This window comes from Lissotriton vulgaris, chromosome 10 (genome assembly GCF_964263255.1).
Source record: "Lissotriton vulgaris chromosome 10, aLisVul1.2, whole genome shotgun sequence".
Taxonomy (NCBI): Eukaryota; Metazoa; Chordata; class Amphibia; order Caudata; family Salamandridae; genus Lissotriton; species Lissotriton vulgaris.
This window is the reverse complement of record NC_141698.1, coordinates 447844193-447871858: the sequence shown is the minus strand read 5'-3', so window position 1 is coordinate 447871858 and position 27666 is coordinate 447844193. Positions and strand designations below refer to the sequence as shown.

At 48.8% G+C, this 27666-nt stretch overlaps 1 protein-coding gene across 1 annotated transcript in view; it reads right to left on the bottom strand.

The window, feature by feature from the left end:
- Positions 1 to 27666, bottom strand: part of TELO2 (telomere maintenance 2) — a 603857-nt gene that overhangs the window by 229252 nt on the left and 346939 nt on the right. Inside the window, exons 14-15 of the mRNA XM_086941299.1 lie at positions 18122 to 18238; positions 16957 to 17028 (exon numbers count right to left, since the gene is read on the bottom strand). Coding sequence (XP_086797425.1) covers positions 16957 to 17028; positions 18122 to 18238 — 189 coding nt within the window. The remainder of the gene's footprint in view (positions 1 to 16956; positions 17029 to 18121; positions 18239 to 27666) is intronic.

The following is a 27666-nucleotide window of genomic DNA, read 5'->3' as shown; positions in this document are numbered from 1 at the left end:
AAGTGGCATTCCTGCTGACTCTGGGTGCCAAGACAGTAGTTCTTTGAAAACGTGTCAATCTGCCAGATTTTGAGGAGAGGCATCGCTCAAGCTAAGGCACTGGCAGCAGGCTTGGACTTTGTGGAATGTGCTTTCAGACATTACGGGGCTGTTTATTGCCCGTAGCAGATCTTGATGCAGAGCACTTTCCACCTTGACAGGGACTTCTTCTGCATGCCTTCCACTTGGTCAGTCCACAAAACCCTAGAAAAAGATGGTTGTCCAGTTGACGGGCCTCTGTGCCTTCTGTGTAAATACTCAAAGCCCTTTTGGTGTCCAACCGATGGAGCCACGCTCCCTGTTTTGAGCAGAGAGGAGAGCAAAAAACAATGGTATAGTGATCGACTGCCCAACATGGTAGGGAGTTACAACCTCTGTCAAAAAGGTTGCCTTAGTCCTCAGCAACAATTTTTCTGGAAAGAGAGTGATGAAGGAAGGTTCACTGAAAGTGCCTATTGTTCACTCACATCGCAAAGTGACAGGCTGTTTTCAAACTCAAGGGCCATTGCAAGGAATTATGTCAAAAACAGTTTCTTTGACAAAAACCTGAAGCCCCCCTTGGAACGTCTCCGTACAGACGTCAAGCACTGGGCAACCCTGCCATTGACCCTCCTTAGACGCGCGGCGTTGTATAAAATGATGGCATTACTGAGATTTTTATATGCTCTGGAAAATACACCATACCTGGTTCCGCTACGTTACTTTAAGCAAATAAGAGCATTAGTGTCCAACTTGCTATGGAGTAATGTCCCGGCACGCATCGCACATGATAAATTGACAAGAAGCTGGTATGAGGGGGGCATTGCCTTACCAGACATACACTTATACTACTGGGCGGGCGCAACTGAAAATTGTGAATCAGTTGATACACATGCCAAGAAATGACCCTGCGTATAGAGCTGATTGGGTACAGCTGGGAACGGACAGTATGCTATCTCCGTTATACAATAAACAACAAATCTCACGACTATCAGGACCCACAAAACACACAATCACTTTATGGCATGCGGCGCAGGCGAAGCTGGGATGGAAGGGGAAAATTACCAAATTGACCCCACTTTGGGACACGAAAGCTCTCGGGCAATTGAGACACAGTAAAGGATTTACGCAGTGGGATAACATTGGTATTTCCACGGTGGGGGACTTATGGGGAAAAGACACTGTACTTCCATTCGCAACTACAACAACAATATGGACTAGGCCCGAACGAAACCTACAGGTACATTCACATTAGGCACGCGCTATTGCAGGCGCTACCGTTGGGCATGGAAGTGCCAGACTCCTCACCATTGGAAGATAGGTTACTTACCGACTACATGCAGCAAGGAGCTACCTCACTTACATACAAGAAATTGATTAATAATTTGACAGACCCCACAATAGCGCTGAGAGATAAATGGGCGGGAAATGTAGGAGATATCGACGACTCTGAATGGAATGAAGCGCTAGCTTCCCCAAAGGAAGTGGGCATATCAGCAAAGTTCAGATTGGTACAGCTCAAAATCCTACACCGCATGTACTACACACGGTGCTTGCTGCACAAGATACATAGAGCGGCTCACCCCTTCTGTCTTCGTGGCTGCGGAGAAGAAGGTAACTATACCACACACTTTGGGAATGTCCCTACATAGTAGAATTTTGGCGACAGGTCATGCGTACAATTTTCCAAACATTGCAAATCTCCCTCATCCCCGAACCCCGCAAAGGCTTGTTTAACATTTGGGAGCCGAATGATCTGAATAGATATGGGCTCATTTGGGCCACATTAGCTATCATGGTGGCAAAAAGAGACATTGCGCAAAAATGGGGAGCTTCAGACATACCAACGACGACCATGTGGAGTAGGAACATGGATTTGTTGATGTTCACGGAAAGAGCGGTATATGTACTCAGGGCCTGCCCCGTAAATGGAACAAAGTGTGGTCAGCTTGGAACAAATACAGAGGAGAACTGTGTGAACCTCTTCCTGAGAGCGAAGATTTGAGTTCAGATGAGGAAGAGAAGGATGTATAGAGCGTGCAGATGAGTAACGCACCGCATAGAGGTCTTAAGAGAATAGCTGGGACTATGACAGACTGGTGGTTACAGCAAAGTGCATGAACACATTCAGCAGTAGAGGGAGGCAGGCATGGAAGTGACCGTTGGGTGCAAATAACAAGTTGAGCCGCAGTGTTGAGTTATGTTTAAGGGAAGCAGACACGAAAGGTATAAAACTGACAAGACCGGCTAACACAAACACACGATTTAGAGGAGGATGGGTAGGAAGCAGCTTAATGATGCGCCGCCAGACCCCAGGGTTGCCGGCCTTACGGCTGTGTACTACTGAAAAGTTTAAACGTTGATTACGTCTGTAGCGGCCGGCCCGATGGGTTGTAGGCCCTGATATGTAACTTTGTCCTCTGTCAGTTCATCCAATAAAGGTCTTTAAAAAAAAAACTGTTTAGGGTCCCGATGAGGCCTCACAAATAGTTTGGGAGGGAACATTTGAGTCAAATCTTTAAACCTTATTAAAGCTGGTGATCTGAACAAGGGTGGTTAGGCTGAAATTATTTTTTTGCAGTGCCTGCTGCAAGGCCTTCCTATGCTAATGACCAAACAAAAGGATGTCAGAGAGTTTCTCTTACTGAGAGGCCAGAGTCTTACCATGTTATAGTATATAAGGAAATCTCCTCCTTGGCTGCGACGGCTGTGCCAAGCAGGGGCTCTGCTGAGGAGTGCAATCGCGTTGCAAATTACTTTTCGGAGAAGGTGGAGGAAATTTACTCATCCTTCTCAGGGACTGACAGGTGCTGAATTTGAAGAACAGATGGAAGATACTAAGATAGTGCGGAGACTGAACAACTTCACTGTTCCCTCTCCTGAGACTCTTAGGAGTATCTGCCTTAGTGTTAAATCTGGCTCTCCCAGAGATCCTGCTCCACCTAAGGTGATGGGTGAGAGTCTGGATATTCTTGAGCCGTTCATTAGGCATGTGCTAGATGTCTCGTTCAGTCTACATACGCTGCCAGAGAACTGGAAACGAGCCATTGTTATTCCAGTCAAGAAGAAGCCGAACGTCAGTCTAGACAAATTAGAAAATTTGCGGCCATTTCGCTTTTGCCATTTCTGGCAAAGGTGGCGGAGAAGGTGGCCAATCGGCAACTCATGACATATTTGGAAGACGCGCGTCCCCTTCACCCGTCGCAATCAGGATTTCGGGCAGGGTATTCTACGGAAACTGCTCTATTACGTGCCACGGAAACCATCAGACAGGGGGCTGATGCGGGGCACACCATGGCTCTGATCATGTTAGATCTCAGTGCTGCCTTCGACACTGTAGCACACTGCACCTTGCTGCAGTGTTTGAATAAAGGAGGTGTCTCGGGTCCTGCCCTGAAGTGGCTGAAATCCTTCCTAATAGATCGCAGTTTTCAGGTCCGACTACAATGACATTAAATTGGAGCAGGGAGTGCCTCAGCGCTCTGCCCTGAGTCCTACCCTGTTTAATTTATACATGTCTCCTTTGGTGGAGATAGTGCAGGGCTTTGGAGTTGGGATTGTCTCTTATGCTGACGACACCCAGCTGTTGATCTCCCTATCCCAGGCACCAGAGATTGCGGCCTCTAATTTCAGGGCTTGCATGCAGAAGCTTGCCTCCTGGATGGATAAGAACTGCCTGAAACTAAATGGCAGCAAGACCGAGGTGCTGATGGTGGGAGGTGATACATCGAGCTGGACGTCGGAAAGGTGACCTCCGAGTTTGGGCCCTACTCCCATACCTTTCACCGAGGCGAAAAATCTGGGGGTCTGGGTGGATTCCACTCTTTCCTATGACGGACATATTAGACGGGTTGTCGGGAAGTGTTTTTGAGTCCTAAAAAAATTGCGTAAAACATTGGATCTCCTCCCGTTAGGGGCTAGGAAGACGATGGTGCATGCTCTTATTACATCATGCCTTGACTATGGCAATATACTCTATCATGGGGCCACGGCAAAGGGTCTTGGGATATTACAGGTATTGCAGAATGCTGCCGCATGGCTGGTTCTCATGCAGCCTAGGATGGCGGCTTCAAAAAAAGGCCTTGACTCACTGCACTGGCTCCCAGGTAAGGAAAGAGTTATGTTTAAGACATTATGCACCTGTCACCGTATTTTCCAGAATTTTGGCCCTTCATATCTGAGTGACTTGTGAAGGACTGGGCTAAATTAAGGCCCAGTGGTGCCAGGGCACAACACCTGAAACCTTCGTGGGGATACCTGTTCCGGCGTACAAATTACAGAGACACGGGACACTTCCTTCGGCGTCAAAGATCAGCGTTTATTTACTGCAGGGACACAGAAATCGCTAGAAGTACAACAGAGTGTATGTTCAGAGAGTCTGCTTCGAATTGCAAAAGTGGATCGCTCCTTTTATACACATTTTCGTCATTGCACAACATACGAACAAAAGGTTACAACTCAGTTCTCACAGTAAACTTCAAAAGGGTCGCATTCATGTTTTCAGAAGCCCGGAACATAATTACAGTAGCATTGCCGGTTCCCAACTGTAAAAGCACGCTATCCCACCATTAGGCACATTCCATTCTGGTTGTAAACGAGCAAAGAGAAGGGGCAGAAACAGGTGCAAGGAAAACAAAGACAGACAACAGATTGAAAAGAGTGTGGGGGCAATATCGGAAGCATGATCACAGGATCAAAGGATTCGAGCCTAGCGCATGCAAGGCTGAAAAGATAGACCGGCACGGCAAGATGAGCCTCGAGCGGAGCCATCTGCCTTTGCCGTATCATTCCCCTAGTCATAAAGACACACTCAAAGGAATATGCATCTTCCACAAGAGCTTGGGAGTCCCAGGGTCATCAGGCGGACATTGTTCGTTCGCCGGCTACATGAGGGCAAGAAACAAAATGGATGCCGTATCTAAAATGGAACCCGAGGGTTCAGATTAAGAAACCCGTAAATAAGACGAACCCTTCTAAGTAGTGTAGTGAAAACACGTACACCCACTAAACTCGTCATTTGCGGTTCGTAGATACCAAACTAATCCATATTCGATCAAGCCCAAAACGTCATTACGATTCTCACGGAACCTCACTTGGTCACCAGGTATGTGCCAAGGAGGTCTCTTAGATCCAGTGGGACCGGGCTGCTGGTAATTCCAAAGGTAAAGAAGGTCAGAATGGGGTGCCGTTCTTTCAGGTTCCGGGCTGCTCAGAACTGGAATAAGCTCCCTCTAAAACTCAGGTTGGAAAGCTCTGAAGCTAAATTTAGAAAGATGCTTAAAACATATCTGTTCTCCGGTTAGCACGAAGTGGTCCTCAGTCGCGGTGAACTGTTACCTCCCTCTCACTCAGCGCGGGGACACGCCGAGGTGGCGTAACCATGCGCTTTATACATTTCTTTATTATTATTATTATTATTACAAGCTTGTCTCAGAGGCCAGTGTAGGTCTGTTTTGTGGAAGGGCATATGGCGCGAGGTTGACATCCACCACTTCAGATGGCAATCAAATGCAGTCAATTCCTGCAGCTCAATCTCAATGTATGAGACAGGAGGCGCTCCCGAAGCGGTAGCCGGATCGAAGGGCAGCTGTTTATGCTCAGAAGTTCCAGACACAAATCTCTCCAGGCTCAATATAGGGCCTATTAGGATGATTTGGACCCATTAGTTCTTAATCCTTTTCAGAGCTTGGCGCATGGGAGGGAGTGGTGAGAAGACATACAGAAGTACCTATGGCCATTCCAGTCAGCATGCGGTTCAGAAAAAATACTGTCATGAAAACAACAATGCACAAAACTGTTGACACTCAACATTATGGACAGTGACAAAGAGATCTAGCCAGGACTCTGCACACTGATCGATTATGCCTTGTGCTATCATGGTATGCAGATGCCACTCGCAATTTTCCATACGCATCTGCTCCATTCACAGCTCTGGCAGTCAGAGACGCGGCTAGGTGGATGGCGACTAGGAAGAAGTTCTGCTGTTCCTGCCATCTACATTGAAATATGCAAAGTTTGTGGCACAGGCCACAGCCCCCATGCCACCCTACTTGTTGCAGAATTACATGGCTGTAGTGATGTCTGTGAGAACCTGCACAAGCCTCCCCTTGATGGACAGCAGGAAAGACTTCAGCAACAAACAGATGACCTGAAGCTTCAGTAGGCTGGTGTGGAGATGGCTCTCTGCTGTAGACAGAACTCTCAGATCTCCACATCCCCCAGATGACTCCCCAATCCAGTAGTAAAATGTGTGTCATCACTGTCAGCTGTGTGTGGGAGAGTGGGTCTGCTGCAGGACAAATTGTGATTGATCATCCACCACTGCAGACCATGGGTCATCTCCTGTGAGACCTGGATAGAGTTGGAAAGGCAGCCATGATGCTGGACCCACTCGGATTTCAGGTTTAATTGCAGGGCCCGCATGGGCCACTTGAAGTTGCTAACAAAAAGTATGCACAAGTCTAAAAGGCTAAGAAGCCTCAGAGAAACCCTCTCTCACGTGTAGAATCAAACCTGCAAAATTGGCATGTAGTCAAAATGTCCTGAATGCCTTAAATACCACCATGCCCAGAATTACCCTAAAAAATGGAAGTCTGTGAGGGGAGCAGGTGGGATTTCAGCTAATTTATGGTGGTTTATCGCTCTCAAGTCTTTTGACTTGTAGTCAATAAAAGCCACATTGCTCTTGCAGTTCTGCAAAATGCTTCTACAGTTTCTGAACCACAGGGTTGAGATCCCCATGTGATATTTTGGTGTTCATGACTTTGTCAGCCATTTTTTGTTGATTGGGATTATGCTGAGAATCTTGACATTATCCACAGCATATGATTTATTTGGAAAATAAATGAGACAGGAGTATGTTATAGCAACATGACTTGGTAACCAGTGATTCTAGCTCTGATATTACCACTGATGCGGATGAAGGAGCAGGTCCCTCCATCGTTGGAAATCAATCTGGTTTTTTTGCAACGAATATCGCTTGCTTCGGCAGGCAGACAAGCCAAAAAAAGACAAGCTCCCTTTAAAGAGAATAGGAAAAGTTGCAAACAAAGAAAGCACACAAGAAGGTGCTGATCGGGGTCCATTGCCATATGGGAAGAAAGGGCACCACGCCAAGAAAATGTGGGAGGTGGGACCAACTTTCTGCTCTAGTGTGGACTTCGACTATGCTCAGATGCATATTGACATATTCCTCTTTATAAGAAAATTAAAACTGTTGAAGGTTCATAAAATGTCAGCCAAAAGATTAATGGCTTCTTATATTGAAATAAAAGATCATGACATTAACATTGGGGGTGTCAATTGCCTATTAGCGCTTGAAGCACTATTGAGAGAGGGGGCTCAAGTAGGAGCCCTGATGTTGATTTAAAGGAAATTGTGACTAATATGGGAGTAGATATCAACACACCCAGTGAAAGTGGCTTTAAGCCCAAATTGAGAATGATACTGAATACGTCACATGATATTATATATGTGTTTAATGAGATCATGGTGAAAGAATTAATATCTTTAAAAAAAGGGGCCGCTAAAGTACTGTATAATATAGAATACTGAGAGAAGCATTGACATCATTGAAATTTGATATTACTACTGCGATTAAAACTTCAAATGAGGGAGGGGAGATGTGGTTGCTATGGATGATATGTTGTATGAGAGTGAGGTTTTCAGATAATTAAAATCAAACAGATTGCTATGAGGTAATTTCACCAGAAATATATAAGGAATCAGTATTGAGGAATCATGAACTCCTCCTAGAGTGGCGAGATCAGGGTATTTTGGACCTTGATGAGTATGCATTCTGAGAAATGATCATCCTAAAGTTCTGTGCTTTTATCTGTTACCAAAAGTACATAAAGGTTTTGAGATGCCACCAGAAAGGCCAATTGTGTCCTCTAATTAGAGATTTCTTGAGAATATGGCCATCTATATTAATCATTTTCTTTTTCCATCAGTATTCGCATTACCATCTTATTGTAGGGATAGCACAGATTTCTTGACTAAAATGCAGAATATTAATTGGGAGGATACATATATAATGAACACAATGGATGTTACCACACTTTATACTTGTATTGATTATCAGCTTGGAGTTCAGGTATGTGAATATTTTTTAAGAGCTAGAACTGTTTGTTTCCATGAACATAAGAAGATGTCACGGAATATGATCAGATACTGCTTGTAAGAAGAAAAAAAATCATGTATGACACTGTATATTACAGGCAACTCACAAGGACCGCGAAGGGCACCTGCTTCGCCCTCAGCTCCACGAAGCTCGTGATGAGCTGGTGGGAGGAGCAGGTGTTATGGATGGAGCAGAATGACCAGTTCACTAAGAAAGTGGTCCTACAGACTAGATATATTGCTGACTTATTTTTGATTTGGAGTGGTCCCCAGGAAGAAACAGATGGATTAATGCATCAATTAAATGATAACCCGTACAATTTGAGATTTAGAGCCAGAATGAGTAGAACTGAAATTGACTTTTTAGATGTGAAACTATGGGTGGAGGATGGTATGGTATTCACAAGCCTGTTTAGGAAAGATCCGACGGGGAATAGTGTCCTACTTTTCAAGAGCAACGAACCTTAGATTCTTAATAACAGTATCCCCGATGAGGAGATGCTAGGAATCAAACATATGTGTGTGAGAAGTTGGCCTGGTATATGATGTCCACTACTCTAGTAGGTACCTTGCACCAGTCCAATCGACCCCTATTGATGGTAGGTTATAAAGTCAACCTTATAGAAAGCTATCCTAAGGGTAGCTGTGGAGAGCAGCCTTCAGACTAAGACTTGGAGACGAGTTAAGCAAGTTGTTTTACCATTTATAATCTCTTGAGTACCAAATGAAAGCACACCACACAAGGTATATATCAAATATATATGTATTTATTCTAAACACAAGCCCTCTGCACTCTTTATGAGGTCAGAGGTAAAAGTACAATACAAGGAACTTAATTAGCATACAATAAGTTGCACAGTATACGTTTTTGCCCTAGGGGCCTCACAAACCATATACTAAAATAGTGGTATAAGAACCACTTCTGGGATAGAAAGCAGACCTAGGGCCTGGGGAATCGCTGGGGCTTCTAGGAACAACCAAAGGTTGGGAAGTAGGAGGCCCACAGGAGACGCGTGCAGTGTCTAAACACAGCCGCGGGTTAACATTGACTTTCTATGGAGAACGAACAAGTTAAAATATTAAAGATAAAGGGTACAAGGAGGTGAACTGCGATGGAACCCTATTAGACTAGGACACTTGGAGAGTCAATATCCACGGGAGCACCGAAATACTCGTGTTACCTCACAGGGAAGCCGGGTGCATAGGTGTCTTTTCGTGTCCCGTTTCGACGTCGATTCCAATGGTAGGCTGCGAAGAAGTGCTGCAGGCAACCAGAGGAAAAGTGTCCGGGTGGATCCAAGGGTGCATCGAAGATCTGTAAAACCTGAAAGTAGAAGGGACAGAGTCTGGGTCACTAGCCAGTGACCAGGATGGCGATGGGAAGCTGCCAGCCAATGTTGGGTGATTTCAGGTGAAAAGGTGAAGTTTGTCTCTTCAGCCACGAGTTCCAGGAGGCGTCGACGACAACCAGGAGCTGGATTCGAGCTGTCCCACAAAGGATCTAGTTGATTGCGGTGTCGGTTTCTGGATTGGACCCAACAAGCCTTGGCAAATGCAATCCATGCAAAATGTCGAGATCGGCTTCGGTGCAGACCAGCAAGGTCTGGGGAACTTCTCTTTTGGGGAGTAGTTGGAGCAAGCCTGGAGCAACCAGGAATGCAAAGTAATATCAAGATTGGCCTTCTTGGGGGATCACTAGCCAAAAGACTAGGACCCGAGAAGACGCGTCGAGCTGAAACGCACAAAGCGGGCCCACGGGACACTCGTGGAGTGTGGGCCTCTGAGCTTCAGTGCAAAAGGTGCTCTGGGCTGGGGCTTTAAGCACCCCAATGCAAAACTTTGGGATACCTCGGAAAGTCGGTGCAGGTTGCAAAATGCAGGATGTCCAGGAGTTCAAGTCCCACGTCTCTCGTGTCCGCCACAGGTCTCAGCTTTGTTGGGAGCGAAGGCCGGGGGCAGAGATGTTAGGAAGTCCGTGTCCTGTGTCGCAGATTCTTTGGGATCCAGCGGGAGCCTCGAAAATGCAGACTGGCAAAGATGCAGTTGGTGCCTGTTTGAACAGGGTGGTCACTCTTTGACCACAGGGGAGATTTCTTCCGTGTTCCAGTCGATATGGAATGTCTATGGTTTAGGATATATGTTGCAGAGTTTCGTCCAGGGTAATCTAAACTCCTAGGGAATGGGGTTCTATACTTATAGCAAGTTTAGGGGTTGGACTAATTCTAAGGTCTCTCCTATGGGTGGACCTGGGGAGGGGGTGGTTACACCTCTTTCCCTTTGTCCAGTTTCGCGCCAGAGCTGGGGCTGAGTGCCCCAGCAACCGGTTTGAGCTGGGAAATGCATGGAGCACCTTGTGTGCCCCAGGCAGTGTCTGAAAAGCATTCACTGAATGCAACCCACCCTACCCCTATACACTAAAGCCTGTCTGGGGTGGTGCCAGCACCTCCCTGGACAGGAAACCTATTGTCCAAGCCTCTCCTGCCAGAGTTTCATCTAGCAGCAGGAGGGCAGACTTGTGTCTGTTGCAGCAGCATCCATTTTGTGATGCTGGGGCTCTGTTTAACTTGGGCGGGGGGCGGGAGGGGGGTAGTATTCCAAAGTGTTTGACACCTTACACAACATGTTTAGATAACGCCAAACCAAAGTTAGCATTAACAGCGAGTATTATAATGCAATTAAGAGTATATGGTATGGCTAGATCAGAGAACATCTATAAGGAGATGGTTCCAAAAGCTGCAGAGGGGCTCAGCTCATGCTAGGGCACCCTCTCACACAAAACCAAGCACTCTGCCTCCAGGATTGTTAAGGCCTGCCATAGGTGTGACTTATAGGTTAATATGTGTCTATATATATATATATATATATATATATATATATATATATATATATACTAGCAGCCCGTCCCGACCTTGTCCGGGAGCAATCAGGCTTCCCCGACCCCCGCCTGACTCGACATTGTCCAGCATTTCGGGCCCCCGCCCGCCCCGTCCCCCGCCTGCCCCGACCCCTGCCTGCCCCGACATTGTCCCCCGGAGCCTTAAAAAGGCGACATATGATAGTCACAGCAGTGCATTATAATGTAAAACCGTCTCACTGTATTGCAGCTATTACTCCAGCCTTCGCCTGGAAATTACCATTTCCATGTGTTTAGAGTGGGGATAAACCGAACCAGATTTCCTGGCTTTCCTTCGAACTGCTTGCTTTCCCCGTCCCCGCCCACCCCGTCCCCCGCCTGCCCCTACCCCCGCCTGCACCAACATTGTCCCCCGGAGCCTTAAAAAGGCGACATATGATAGTCACAGCAGTGCGCTTCGGGCTGTTTGCTTTCCCCGTCCACATGAAAAGTAGCACGAAAAGAGGGCACATTTAAACACGGCTCCGAGGTTGATGGATCACTTTCGCCTGTGGGGTCTCTTTGAGCGGGGTTTACCCTTGACGGAGCTCGGCGTGCCGAGATTCCAGCATGGTAACATAATGCCCGCGTGTCAACCTAAACCCTTAAAGCTGAAACGTTGAAACGCTGGCGCTCTGCAGTTCAACTTCCTGAGCTGTATTTGAGGTAAAACTAATGAGCGTGATCGTGGTAGTTTGGAGCCTTACATCACCCCGTTCCCCCGCCTGCCCCGACCCCCGCTGCCTTACCTCAGCCGCCACTCTTCAGTCAACCGCTCCTCGCCGCTCGGACCGCTCCTCCCCCGTGCCATGTCCGCGGCTGGTGGACGCCGCTCCTCCCCGTGCTTCTGACGTCAGCATGCAGGTCGCGGCCGGCGCTACTTCGAGGGGACTACTTTTTATATAATGTCAATTTTTTAAATATAACGTATTTTTTAACTTTATAGAGCCTATGTCCATCTGCACACCCTGAGGATTCCAACGATGTATCGGGTGTGTGGATTGGTGCTGTGGTTCCTGAGTTTTCCCGCCTCAAAGCCTCAAAGTTCTTCCTTTATAATAGTAGTATAGAAGATATGTAGATATAGCGATACTATATCTAAGTAAGGGGTGATTACACCCCCTTACCCAGGCTGCAAGTGCAGACATGTGGTGTCAGTTTAGAAGGCTAACCAGGGGTGGCACAATACATGCGGCAGCCCCTGGTAGGCCTAGGGTGCATCTATGCCCTGGGTACCTAATGTACACTATACAGGGGCTCACAAGGGTGACCCAGTAACCAATCTGGTATGTGCCTAAAGTACATGGTATCAATTTAGAGAGAGAAAAGCTAGGCTTTGGGCCTGATTAGCAGGACCACAGCCATACTAAAGTAGAAAAACTAGAGAATCAAAGCAAAACGTGGGGGTAACCATAGGAAGCAGACCCTACTCTCCTACACCCCCCCCCCCCCCCAACGCAGGGACATTAACCTAACTTGGACCAGTTGAATCTTCATGTTCTAAGTGGAAATATCTGGAGAGTCCATCTGCATTGGCATGGTTACTCCCAGGTCTATGTTCCACTGTAAAGTCCATCCCCTGTAGGGAAATGGACCACCTGAGCAGCTTGGGATTTTCACCCTTCATCTGTTTTAGCCACAAGAGGGGCTGATGGTCTGTCTGAACTGTGAAGTGAGTACCAAACAAGTATGGTCTCAGCTTCTTCAGGGCCCGAACCACATCAAAGGCCTCCCTCTCAATAGCTGACCAATGTTTCTCTCTAGGGGTCAGCCTTCTGCTAATAAAAGCTACTGGCTGGTCCTGGCCTTCATCATTCAATTGTGAGAGCACACCCCTACCCCCAACTCAGAAGCATCTGTTTGGACAATGAATTCTTTGGAGTAGTTAGGACTTTGCAGAATTGGTGCAGTGCACATGGCCTGCTTCAGGTCATCAAATGCCTTTTGACAGCTGACTGTCCACTGGACTTTCTTAGGCAATCTTTTAGAAGTTAAGTCATTCAGGGGTGTCACTCTGGAACCATACCCCTTGACAAATCTCCTATAGTACCCAGCCAGGCAAAAGAAAGCTCTGACCTGAGTCAGGGTGGTTGGAGCAACCCAGTCCATGATGGTCTGGATTTTGCTCTGTAGTGGTCGAACCTGGCCTCCACCTACAAGGTTGCCCAGGCACACAACCTGACTCTGCCCTATCTGGCACTTAGTAGCCTTGATAGTTAGGCCTGGTTTTTGCAGGGCTTCCAAAACATTTTTCAGGTGGATCAGGTGATCTTCCCAGGTGGAGCTAAAGGCAGCAATATCATCAAGATAAGCTGCACTGTAGTCATCCAGACCTCAGAGGACTTAGTTTACCAACCGTTGAAATGTGGCAGGTGCATTTTTCAGACCAAAGGGCATCACCACAAACTGATAATGTCCACCAGGGGTTGAAAATGCTGTCTTTGGCTTGGCCTCATCAGCTAACCTGATTTGCTAGTAGCCAGCTGTCAGATCAAATTTGCTAAGATATTTGGAAGACCAGGTTATCTATGAGCTCATCTGCTCTGGGTATTGGATGGGCATCTGTCTTAGTGACAGCATTGAGACATCTGTAGTCTACACAAAACCCCATTTCTCTCTTACCACCCTAGGTGTGAGGTTTTGGCACCAGGACTGCTGGACTAGCCCAAGGGCTATCTGAGGGTTCAATAACTCCCAATTCCAACATATTCTGGACTTCTGTCCTGATACAGTAACGGATATGATCAGGTTGCCTGTAAATCTTACTTTCAACAGCAGACTGTCCCCAGTGTCCACTTCATGAGTGCACCAGGTAGTCTGATTTGGAGTCAGTGAAAACATCAGTCTGTAGGCCTGCAGAACTTGTCTGCAGTCACTCTGCTGCTGATCAGTGAGGCTGCCTTCCAAGGCTACACCATCAACTGACCTATCATCAGGGTTCTGATAGAGCAGGACTGGGAGAGGGTCACTCTCTTCCTCCTGTCAGTAGCCATGAGCAAACCCATGTCTGCCCAGTCAACATATGGTTTCAGTCTGTTGACATGAAGCACCCTACAATAGTGTGGGGTCCACTCCACTTGTCTTGGAGTGCTGCTGAGGCTAATGGCTCCAACACCCACTCTTTCTGTCCTGCCTGGTAAACAGTCAGTACAGCCTTTTGACCATGCCAGGCCTTTTGAAATTCCTGACTGGCCTCAAGGTTTTTAGATGCCTTTTTGATGTACTGCCATCCGGGAGCGGAGACCAAGTACATCGTCCACAATGTCTTGTTTGGGAAGTTTGAGAGGTAACTCCCATCCTTCCTTCACCAGACAAAGGGGTCCTCTTACAGGATGCCCAAACAGAAATTCAAAAGGCCTGTAGCCAACCCCCTTCTGTGGGACCTCTCTGTAGGCAAATAAAAGGAAGGGCAGTAGGATATCCCATCTCCGCCTGAGCTTTTCAGGGAGACCCTTAATCATGCCCTTTAAGGTCTTGTTGTCTCTTTCAACCAGACCATTGCACAGTGGGTGATAGGGTGTGGTGAACTTATAGTTCCCTCCACACTCCTTCCACCTGCCGTGCCATTGGTTCGGCAGGTCACACAGGAGCGACACAACTCCTTGGTGTCTTCTAACATGTGAAGCCAGTGAAAGTGAGGGACAAGCCTGTCCCAAGTCTTGTTCTGGCCAAGAAGTCCTGCCAGGGGAATGTCATGGGCTAGTGTCAAAAGGAAACCTGTGAATGCCAAAAGTATGACCAACCTCCTGGAAGCACCAGGCTTGGGGTCTCTAGCCTCTGAATACAGGAGCCCTTCATCCCAATAAACCTTATGGGTTCCACTAGCATTCCCTGCAGCCTCAGCAGCAGCTTGCTGTCTGAGGGGTTCAAGAGAAGGGCAGTCCAACTGCGCCTGCCGTAGATATGCCCTGGAAGGTCCCCCTGTCCCAAGAAACTCAACCTGATCAGGTTCAAGCTCTTCTAGGACAGTTCCTTCTTCAGGCTCACAATCAGCTTCCTCAGAAGGCTGATCTTCATCCTGAGGCAGGGGAAAGGCACAGCCTTAAACCTGCTGCTCCTTTTCCTGGTAGGCAACTAGTCCATTATTCCAGAATCCAGTGCCTGTTCAGTGTTGCGATTTTTGACCTGTGACCTAGTCACTGCTAGAACATGTACTGGGATACCTAACATTTCTGAATGTGTCCTAAACTCCACTTCAGACCAGGCTGAAGTCTCTAGGTCATTGCAAAGCAAACATTCTACAGGGAGGTCCGAACTAACAACAACCTTCTTAAGGCCAGTTACCCCTCCCCAGGAGAAATTAACAACTGCCATACTGTGTGTGGTAGTGACATTGCTAGCATTGGTCACTAGGTAAGTTTCACCTAGTATGATCTGTCCAGGGTCCACAAAGTCAGTTATCACCATGGTGACACTGGCTCCTGTGTCCCTGTAGGCATGAGCCTCTTTCTCATTGACTAAAGGAGTTTGTCTGTACTTGCCCAAGTTATTGGGACTCACATATAAGGACATGTCCATGCCTCCATCACAGATCAAAACAGCTTGAGTTGGTACTCTGACTAGGCCAGAGCCCATCTCAGTTCCCAGGGTTAACCCTACTACACCCTTCTGTTGAGAAACACCACTTGGAGCTGAACTAGGGGGAACAGTTGCCTTAGGGGCAATGGTGGCTGGAGTTGTCTCCTTTTTGGTGCAATCACTGGTCCAGTGAGAATTAACTTTACAACTCTTGCACCATGGTTTCTTTGGCCCTTCTTTCTTTTTGGATTGTTGAGAAAGCTCACCATTAGAAGCTTTTTGGGGACCTTGAGAAGACTTCTGGTCTTTTGCTTTCTCCCCACCCTTTTAGTCTTGCTTCTTCTGGTCACCACCTTGGTTCTGTACCTTCTGCTTCACCCTGGTTCTGACCCATTTGTCTGCCCTCTTACCCAATTCTTGGGGAGAGGTCAAATCAGAGTCAACCAAGTGCTGATGCAATAACTGGTTCAGACAATTATTAAGAATCTGTTCTCTCAGTATAAGGTTATACAATCCTGTATAGTCACTTACCTTACTGCCCAGTAACCAGCCTTCCAGAGCCTTAGTAGCACAATCTACAAAGTCAGTCCAGTCCTGATTCTGTGTCTTCTGTGTATCTCTGAATAGCAACCTATACTGTTCAGTGGTTAGGCCAAACCCATCTATCAGAGCACTCTTCAGGACATTGTAATTGTCAGCATCCTCTTCTCTGACAGTGAGCAACTTGTCTCTACCTTTGTCTGCAAAGGAGAGCCACAAGATTGCTGCCCACTGACTTTGGGGTACCTGCTATACTTTGCAGGCCCTCTCCAAAGCAGTCATCCATTTGTGGATGTCATCCTCTTAGCTAAATGGGCATATCTTAACACTTAACATCTAAAAGTGTTTTTCTAAGTTATGGTACATGACAGGAATGGAAAAAAAGACCTATTCTATTTGGGCCTGGGTCATATGCGCCATTCGATTTGTGGTCCTCTTTAGGACTATTTAAAGAATATTTGGGACTAATTTGCCTGAGGATTTTAAGGCCTGTGCAAATTCAAACATACTGAAGTGGATTAGGGCGATTTGGAGGTCTTGCTCATTCATACATGATATACTATAGAAGTTTGAGTGATCAAGTGGGCGCGACTAGGGACGGGCACTGTAGTAAGGGGGGGGTTGGGTTTGAGACGTTTTTACTTTTTGGCTTTTTGGACAGTGTAAAACAAAAATATGAAAAAACTTCAAGAAACATGCAAAAGCTCTTATTCATCCTCTTATCCCTATGGGATTGTTCTAGTGTTCCCTGCATTTCTTTCACTGGGCGTTTGCTCTACATAACGGTAGTGTGCAAGGTTCACTGCAAGGTTCATCAAAAACACCTCCCAGCAGTGGAAGGACTACAAAGTGTGCTCTAAACTTACGTCAAGGATGTCCATGCGCTGTCTCAGGCTATAGTTCATGGCGTAGAACTGTGCTGTAAGATATTGTGAGACCTGTAGAGATTAAAGAAGATCACTCAATCAAAGAGGCAATTAGCAAGATTCAAAGAATAAAGAATAAGAACAGCATTAGAGCCAATAACACAGAACTCGGGCACAGGCAATGCTCTTTTCTCTATCTATCACCAACTCCTACCACTAACTGTGGGTGGGCAGCTTCTCAACAAAAGTTTTTTCAGTCCACTTGCAATGTTGCTCACCTTTGAAGCCACCCTTCTCAGTAAATGCCTGTATCTATCCATCCTACCCAGAAAGTCCTGCACACAACACAACATAAATCAGGTCATGCATTTACTGCAATAGACTTGGGGAAAGTTCTGCAACAGGGTTTGGCAAGACTCCAACACACAGTTTCAACAATGTTTCTCACCGATGACTTGCAGTCTCCCTTGTCACTTCAATCCGAATACCCTCATGCAGAGATCTGTAAATTAACATTATTCTCCACCTTGTTATTCCAGAGTTTAACTCCTGCTCCCAGACCACAAACACACTAGTTACTAGGCTGTCTACATCTATACAATCTGAAAAACGTCTTACTTACACCCTACTCATGCCCATGTGGCATTCTCTAACCTGCAGAGGAACCAACGACTGCTCTTTTGAACAACCTACTGTACATGTACTGCAGATACACTTGTAGCGCGACCAATGCATGCCATTCCTGACCTACAAAACCTAGTGCTACATCAGAACTGTAAAGAAAGACACACTTCACTCAGGGTATTGTAATCTTCACTCCTGAAATTCAAAAACCAAAATCCAATGCAGCAATCTCCAATAATGATCTGCAGCATTTACCTTCTATTCCCTTACTGAGGTCTACACAGACCTCTCATAATGCATGACAATCTTCAATGGTACATTCCCTGCGATCTCAATACAGTAAAGTATAAATAACCATGCCTGACTGCATCACTACTGCCCAAAGGCACATACTGCTCCAATACTGAGACCCTTCTAAACGCAGCTCCGCCAACCCATCTGACTCCTTGCCTGCTGCATTCACTTCTAAGCAGTACTGGAGGTTCATGTGGCATATAAGATTCAAGATACAAGGGAGATAAAAAAGCACAGAGATACTCACCGGAATTGGATCCATGAGAGTGACCGCCACCAGAGCCCCATGGCGTTTATGTACAAAATGCACCAGACTGCCTTTATCCTCCAAGTGCAGGAGCACTTTTGTCAGCTCAACGCTTACCTGTTGGCACAGTGACAGATGTTAGCCAGGAACAGTCGACCTCATGTCCCCATTGATGCCATCTAACCTCACCCAGTGATGCCACCTCGCTCAGCTAAAATGATCATTATACCCTTAGGAACAGGGATTTCTCTCAACACAGTGTCAAACATCAAAGAGGACTTTAACTGAGCACCTGTCCTGGCAAACAAAGATCAGTGAGAATGAGTGTTTGAAATAGCATGTAAAGATCACAAACAACAAATACTGCAATCATTCCCTTCAGTCTCTTGACACTTGTATTTTGCACTCCGATGAAGGGTAAAAAGAGGGAAACAAGAGAAGGAAGACTGGCAGGGATAAGAGGGTGAAAAAAAACGGAGGAAGAAATGGCAAAAGGAGGTGTGTGTGCATTTAATGACCCGTATTCACGTGCAGAAGGACATAAACCGCAGGAAGATAAAGAATTTTTCTGCATCAGAATTTGTGACTGTACATGTGCTTTTAGCAATCTGAACGCAACAAATAACTTTTTTCCGAACAACTGTTCTGCATGCCGGGGGAGAGGAATAGCCTTGTGTGAATCTGCAACATGGCAAGACTGAAACCTACCGTTACAAGCAGCTTTTCTCTTTGCATGTGTTGATGTAGATCAAATGCTGAGCACAGACTGTAAACCACTAGTCTCGTAAACTAAAGCAGTGTCTTGCACAAAATAGGTACAAATGTAGTGAATAAAGTGAATAAGACAGTTTGACCAGCCTGTGTCTCTTTTCTGGTCTTTATAGTCATGTAATAAATAATGTTTGGTACATGTGTGAAGATCATGTAAATACACATGTATATCAACAATACCATTTCAGGCTTAGAGTGCGGCATAATTTATGCAAAAAAGAAGCAGAGAACTCTGGGTAGCTCCCAAGTTTAGGTGGAGAGCAGCTCTTGTATAAAGCCTCCTAAATCACTAGCGATACTCTGAATCTGCTCACATCAAATGTCTGTTTTTTAGCAAAGTTTTCAAGCATAGAATTAGCATAGTGCCATCCATGCTGAGCTAGAAAGGGACAATGTTTCTTGCCACTTCTACAACAAAGTCTTTAAACATAGGATTAGCACAGTGCCATCTACGCCGAGCTATAAAATGACAAAAGCCTTTTACTATTCCAGGCACTGTATTACAGCTTTGGATTAGCAAAACACCATCCAAGCCAAACAGGAATGAATAAAATCAACCTCTGACGCTTGTTTCGCTATCATTATAGCTCTTCAGACAGGTTTAGCTTTGTCCATACATAAGGGAGCACCGTGTTTAAGTCAAAACCATACCCTTTCAGGCTTACAGTCTGCATAAATTATGCAAGAAAGAAGCAGAGAACTCTGGGTAGTTCACAAGTTTAAGTGAAGAGCACCTCCTGGGTAGAGCCACCTACAACACCAGCGACACTGAATCTGCCCACCTCAGATGTCAGTTTGTCTAGCAAAGCTGGAATGAATAAAAGCAACCGCAGACGCAGATTTTGCTGACATTATAGCACTTCATTTTACAGCTCTGGCTGGCACTAGATAATCCTGAGCTTAGACTTTGCTGTAGAAATGGCAAAAGACTTAGCCCCTTTCTAGCTCGGCATTGACAGCATTTTGCTAATACTATGCTTAAAAACATTTGTTCTGTGCTCCTCCGTATCTTCAGGAGTGGATCAATTATGACAAATTGTAGGTGACAGCATGCTAACTAACTTGGGACTGTTTTACGGGTACAAAAGTCTATACAACAGAACAAGGAGGGGAAGTGAGGATTCTGCAGTTATCCATCAGAAAGTGGATCAACAAAGGTAAGGAAATGTTTCTTCTAATGAATACTTTTAACCACAGTTTCCTTAACTTTAGAAGACATACCCAAAACAGCACCTCACAAAATGTAGCGCGTCTTAGTAGGGGACTCACAAAAAAAAATCTTGCAGGACCAGGAAGGGAAAATGACCCTGTCTGCAGACTTGACTGTCTAGGTGATAGTGCTCAGAAAATGTAAGCATGGACGCCCATGTATCAGCTTGGCAGATGTGTAGGACAGCAACACCCCTCTGCTCAGGCAGCTTCAGCTGAAGTGGAATAATCTCTTAGAACCTCAATGGGTTCCTTCTTGGCCAGGGCGCAGCATTTATTTATCCACCTAGACAGGGTCCATTTCTGAACCACCTACTCTTTCTTACCATCACCAGAGCCCAGGAACTGCTGTTCATCTATTGGGAATGATCATGTGCACTCTATCTGAGGTCTCCTCAGGTTAAGCCGGTGGAGCATCTCCTCCTCTTTTTAGCAATGTGTCATGCAGAAAAAGATATGAGTGATAGATTTGCACACATGGGAAGACGATATAACCTTTGGCAGAAAGGAAGCCCGGGTTCTCAGCACCAATTTGTCAAGAAAAAAGTAGTATAGAGAATTTGCACTGACAGCCCATGCAATTTACTTACACGGTATGCAGACGATTTTGCAATATGAAATATTGTCTCGATAGTGAGGAGCTGTTGTCATATTCCAGAGTTAGGCCAATGAAGCAAAGCAGCTTATTTCTTACATTGTCCTCACAAGGATTATGCTACTTACTCAGTACAGTAAGCATCTGTTCTTGGCATGTAGAGCTGTAGATTCACATGCTTTGCATACTCCTGCCATCTAGTGTTGGGTCCGGATGTTTGCAAGTTGTTTTTCTTTGAAGAAGTCTTTCCTAGTCACTAGGTAGAGTGACTCCTCCTTTCCGTGATAGTGCACATGGGGTTAGATTGGTTTCCTGCAAGAGGGTGAGATTGGAGTAAGTAAGTGTAGTATGGAGATGTCCATGCATATGCAAGGTAAATAATGCAAGACTGCAAGAGCTACAGATGCCCGGGCAGGTGGGAGGGCACATGTGAATCTACAGCTCTACATGCCAAGAACAGATGCCTACTAGCCAAGTAGCATAATCCGTTCAACGCATTTGTGTGCTGTAGATACACATGCTTTGCATGGACTATATAGCAGTATTCTCCCAAAGTGGTGACGAACCAGTATATGTTGCAGCTGTTTGAAAAAGTGTTTTTTGCACTGCTTGCCCTACATTGGCTTGTTTTTTTTTTTAAATATATTTTTATTGCAGAATTATAAACCACAGGATACAATTAATCAGCCAGTTCACTCGTGATATCCCCCCGTCCAATAAGAAATCCCAGTCGTACACAGCCATTCAGCCCGCATCCCGGAGGCCGGGCGGCATATTACTCCGTTCAATAGGAAAACATCACGGTGCACGTCCCATAGGGACCATGGTTGAAATATCGTTTTGCGTATCTGCTTTTACCCCCCCACCCACAACATCACTCCCGTCAGCCATCCCAGTGATAATCAGTGGTACCGCCCTTGTCGGGACCTGCCCTAGGCGCTATGGGTTGTCACACCTGGCCGCTCTCCCCAGCCATTCCACGCTCCACACAGTACCCACCGTCCTAGTAGATCCAAGGTGCCCTAACGAGCAACCATCTAATGGCTTCCGGCCCCCCCCAAACTCCCGTTAACCAGCCCCCCCCAAGCCCCCCCTCCCCTGGCAACTGCTAAGGTGTGTGCCTCGTCCTGTCGAATTGGATGGATCAACTACAGTGCGTGGTACAATACTTCTGTGTTCGCCCCGCGGTGTCCATCGGCTTAGTTCTCACCATCCTCATCCTCTACCAAAGAATCACGCAAAGCCTGTACCACTAACTCCCATGCACGCGCCGCATCCAATGCCTTCTCATTCCCCATCTTGACAGCCTGCTTCATCCGGAGCACACTCTCGCAGTCAGACCACCGCAGCAGTTCATTCTTCCATCTACGCAGTGAGGGTCCCCCCCTGGACTTCCAATGCCACGATATTTCCCTCTGCGCCAATATCAGACCCAGGTCTATGAATTTGCTTGTCACCTTGGTGTGTTTAGTATGCGGGAACCAGAGCAGCAGGCACGCCGCCATATCGAATTCCACCTCCCTGTCAGTCACTTCATTCAGGAGTTCCCCTACCTCCGCCCAATAGGTCCCCAGGTGTGAGCACCCCCAAAACAAATGGTCCATGTCCGCTCCCAGAGACGAACACCGTGGGCATCGGGCATCGGGCACCTGAAAGTACCGCTGTAATTTCTCAGGAGTTAAGTAAGCCCTATGAAGCACATAGAAATGTACCTGCTGAAAGCGCGCATTTCTCGTGCCCTTCCACGTGCGCCGCAGGATGTGGCCCCATGCCGTATCCGGTATGGGTCGGCCTACGCTCACCTCCCATTTAGCCTTGAGCCCTTGGAGTGGTTCCAGTCCCTCATTCAGCATCCTATTATGGAGGCACGTCACCGCTTTGAACGTACCAGCCGCCATCACCACATATTGGCACGCCATAGTCGTTGTGGGTTCCATGAGCCCCCCTTTCCAGTGCTTCTGTATGGCAGCCACTACTGCCGCGTGTAGTAGGAAACCCCCATCAGGCAGCCCGAACTGGTCCCGGAGCACTTCGAACGGCGCCAAAGCCCCGTCTATGTACAAGTCGCCCACTACCTGCAGTCCCGCCTCTTCCCAATCCAGCAACGGGGACCAATCTCCCCCGTGCGGCAAAGCCGTCAGCATTCCGATCGGGATCTCCGGTGCATAAGGCCGCGATGCCCTCGCTCTCCGAAGGCTCCTCTGCCAGCACAGCCGGAGCGTCCGCTCTTCCATGGTGAGGGCCCGTAACTCGAGCCTCTGTTGCATGATGATGTAGGACAGCACGTGGCGTTGTATCCCCCGATCCCGGTCCTCCTCTGGACCCCGAAACACCCTAGCTACGTTCTGTGTAAGGACCTGCAACTGCGCCGCAAGATAATACAGCTCGAGGTCGGGCACAGCCATGCCCCCTTCTAGCTTGGGGCGAAGTAGCGTGCTCAGGGCCACTCTACGGCGGCCATGCCCCCATAGGAAGCCAATTATCATTGACCGCAGGTCTCTAAATAACCCCTGGGGAATCCAGACAGGCAGCGTTCCGAAATAATAGAGGAAACGGGGGAGCGCCACCATTTTCAACAGTGCAATCCTACCCAGTACCGTCAGCGGGAGGGTCGACCAGAAAGACAAGCTGCCCCGCAGTGCCCGGACACAGCGACCAATGTTGCCCTCCAATAGGTCCGCAGTCGCGTGGTAGATGCGAACACCCAAATAGGTGATGCAAGAGGGCTCCCATACCACACCCAAATCGCTGCCAGGGACTGGCAATCCCGCTCGCAGCGGGAACACACAAGTCTTCGCCCAATTGACCTTAAGGCCCGACAGCCGGCCGAACTCAGACAACAGATCCATCGCTCCGACCAACGCCCCCGAGGTGTCAGCCAGGTACAGGAGCAAGTCATCCGCATATAGCGATATATAATGCCACTGCCCGCCGCTGACTATCCCCGCGTACCTGTCACCTGACCTCGCATGGACCGCCAAGGGCTCCATCGCCAGAGCAAACAATAGGGGGGAGAGAGAACATCCCTGTTGTGTGCCCCTGCCCACCGGGTATGCCGCAGACACCAGGCCGCCCAAACGCACTCTCGCCGTTGCCGAGGTATATAAGACCCTCGTCCACCTTCGGAACCCCTCGCCCATGCCAAACCTCTCTAACACTCCATCCAGGAAAGACCATTCCAAACTATCAAAGGCCTTCTCGATGTCCACAGACAGGACCGCCGGAGCTCCCTCCCCGTCCAAGATGGCGTCCATTATTCCCACCAGGCGGCGGATATTCAGTGCCGTGCTCCTCGTGGGTATAAACCCGGCCTGGTCTTTGTGTACCAGGCCCGTCATATGTGGGGCCAGCCTGGTGGCTAGGATTCGGCTCAAGATCTTATAATCTACCGTCAGCATGGATAGCGGGCGATAAGACCTCACATCCGCGGCATCCCGGCCAGGCTTTAGGAGCGGTACAATCAAGGTCTCCCGCATGGACCCAGGCAATGCCCCCGCCTCGAAAGCCTCCGTATATACCACCAGCAGCCTGGGAGCCACGCTGTCCACATACTGTTGATAAAATTCAATCGGCAGTCCGTCCACCCCGGGCGTCTTGTTGCGGGCCATATGTTTGATGGCCACCCGTATTTCCGTGAGCGTGATCGGGCTACCCAGCTCCTTCGCGTCCTCCTCGTCCAGGACCGGAAGCTGCCTCTCCCCCAGGTATTCCGCGATGTCCTGAACCCCCACTCCCAGCTGACTCTGGTATAACTCCTCATAATATCCCCTAAAACGTTCCAATACCGCAGCCTGGGAGTACACCATGTCTCCCTGCGCATTATTAATGCTGAGGATCGGGCAGCCCCTAAGTTCCGGGTTAGCTAGTCTGGCCAAGAGGGTACCCACCTTGTCCCTTTCTGCATGTGCCCTGAGGATATACTGCCTGTAGTCATAACACCTTAAGCGTTCCGTCTCGGTGGCAACCACTTCCTTCGCTTCCAATAACTGGGCCTGTAAATCTGGCCTAGCTGGCCTGCGGCGCTCCAAGTCCCTCACAGTTTCTTCCGCTTTCATTAGGTCGTTCAACACAGTCGTGCGAGCATTCGAGAACCTACCCAAGCACACCCCTCTCACCACCACTTTCATTGCATCCCATTCAGTGGACCTACTCGCAGCCGTGCCCTCATTCACTCCGAAATAGCTATCAATGCCCTGCCGAACCGCGTCGCTGAACACAGAATCCTCAAGCGTCTCCGGCCGAAGCCGCCATGTTGGTATCACTGAGCGCTCTCTCTGCCACTGAATGTGTACTAATAGGGGGTTATGATCGGAGATAGTCCTAGCCAGGTACTCCGCATGGGAAATCAATGGGGCTAGGGATCCACCGCAGAGCACCGAATCAATCCTGACATGCAGATCATGGAGAGCAGAATAAAAGGAATAATCCCTGGCTCCCCTGTGCCGCTCCCTCCAGACATCCAGCAACCCCCATCGTTCCTGCCAGTCCTTCCTGTGCGCGGCCAACCTGCGCACCGGGGAGTCCACCAGGGGGGGATGGGACCTATCCAGAGCTACATCCGTGATCGAGTTGAAGTCCCCCCCCAACACTATCGGACCCGCCAGGAAAGAGGCCAAGGACCCCGAGAGGCTATCAAAGTATCGAGCTTGGTCAGTGTTCGGTGCATAGACACAGCAGAAAACCACATCCCGTCCATATAACCTCCCCTCCACCGCCACAAACCGGCCATCCGGATCCACTACTTGATTCAGCACTTGAAAGGGTATCCCCGCCCTCACCCAGATCAACACCCCCCTGGCATACGCTGAGTAAGTGGTGCCAAACACCTGGCCCCGCCATCTTTTCTGCAAGGCAGCGCACTCTTTTTTGGTGAGATGAGTCTCTTGGAGCATAGCAATCTGAACCCCCCTGCGTACTAGATATGCATGTACTTTGTGCCGTTTCACCATAGTCCGCAGCCCCCGGACATTCCACGTCAGGCATTTCAAATTAGGTAATGTCCCCATTCCAACTTCGTACAGTCCGATTCAAATAACGAAGGTTCATAGCCCCCCCCAATGCAGTTGCCCCCCCCCGAACATTCCCAAAACTGAAAAACTTCCCAAACCCCACTCCCCAGGACAGAGCACACGAACCCAATGGCCGCCCCCATCCAAACCTTGAACCAACTTCTCGCAATCTTACCCTGTGGTCTCCACCACAGTCGGCCTTAAGGGCCCAAGGGGGGTGAGTCACCGCCGACCCCAGCAAGCGGAGCCCGCGCCCCGCGCCTTCATCCCCTCCGAAGCACACAGCTCCCCCTCCCGGCAACCCGCCCTCCATCAACAGGATACCACCCTACCATGAAGTCTCGATCTAGTCCCAATTCTATCTCAGCCGCAGAAGATACCATCCGATGTCTGTGGGGTCACTATCGGCCCCTTCGAGCTTTCCGCTTCTGAAAGTTCCTCTCCCGTCCTGCTGCCTTCCCCTCCCGAGTCCGTTTCTGCCCGTTCACTGTTCTGTTGCGACCCTGTAATGGCCGCCGTCGCTGCGAGCGCATCCCTCTTCTCCGCCGCCATTTGAGCCTCCCGTTTCTCCCGCTGGCGCCTGTTGCGGGATCTGATGCGTTGTGACTGCCTCACCCGGGGCTGCTTGGGTTGGTCTCGCCTACTTTTATGCGATCTGTCCGTCCCCGCTCTATATGACTCCAGCCATTGCCAAACTTCATCCGGAGTCTGAAAAAAGTGCGTAGAGCCATCCATTATGATCCGCAGCTTAGCCGGGTAGAGCAAGGAGTACTGGATGCCTTCCTCCCTGAGCTCCTTCTTCACCGCGAGGAACGATGCTCTGTTCTTCTGGACCGCTTGAGTGTAGTCCGGGAAGATCGTAACCTTACTGTTCTCCACCTCATACGGGCCCGACATCCTGGCCCGCTGGATGAGGAGATCCCGGTCCTTGTAATGGAGGAGCCGCACCACCATCGGTCGGGGGGGGCGGCCTAGCCCCGGCGGGCGAGCAGGCACCCGGTGAGCTCGCTCCAGGGTGAAAAAAGGAGTAAGCCCCTCCGGCGCTACCACATTGCGGAACCAGTTCTCCATATAGGCCACCGCATCCTCCCCCTCAATTCGTTCCGGCAGGCCTACGACCCGCACGTTGTTCCGTCTATTGCGGCCTTCGGCATCCTCCGCCCTCCGCTCCAGTGAGTCCAGTCGGGCCAAAATGTCCGTGATCCTGTGCTCCGCGGTCACCACCGATGGCTTCAGGTCCAGCAACAGTTGGTCATGGTCCTTGACCCTGTCCGCCAGCTTCGCGTGATCCGCGCGTAGCAGCCCCAGGCCCGTGGCCACTTGGGCAATGTCATTGTGCAATGCTTCCTTAGTGGAGGTGATCGCATCAAGTATGGCATCCAAACGCCGGTTCAGCCGCTGTTCTTGGTCAAGCTCCGGGGAGGGACTCTCGCTCAGCCGAGTAGATGTCGCCGAGTCCCCCTCGCGACTCCCGGGCATCGGCCCTCCGATCGCCGCCATGCCAATGTGCTGCGTCACAGGTCCAGTCGGCCGTTTTGCGTTGACGCCCGTGGTTCCGTGCCAGTCTCCGGGCACCGGGCAGTGCAATGTCCCCACCGACGCTCTCAGGAGCAATGGCCAGGTAGACGAGCTCCGTTCCGTCACCCCCCTCTGAAGCCTGAGGGGGGAAGGATGAGTCTTAGGGCGGCGGCCAACGAAGGTCCCCAAGCTCCTGGGCGAATCAGGTCAGCGTCCCCTGGTCTCAGGACACAGCACCGCCGATCCTAGTGCCTCGGGCAGCCGAGTGCAGGATCTCTTGCCACTCGGCGACAACTTGGCTCAGGGCTGAAGTTCGGGGCCGTCCGACCTCCTCGCCGCCATTTTCTTCGCACCCTCGGCAACACCTCAGCCGCCTCTTCTCTCGATCTTCTCGGGGCCAGCAGTCCCCCAGCGACCCTCCGATTGTGCCCAGCTGTCCCCTT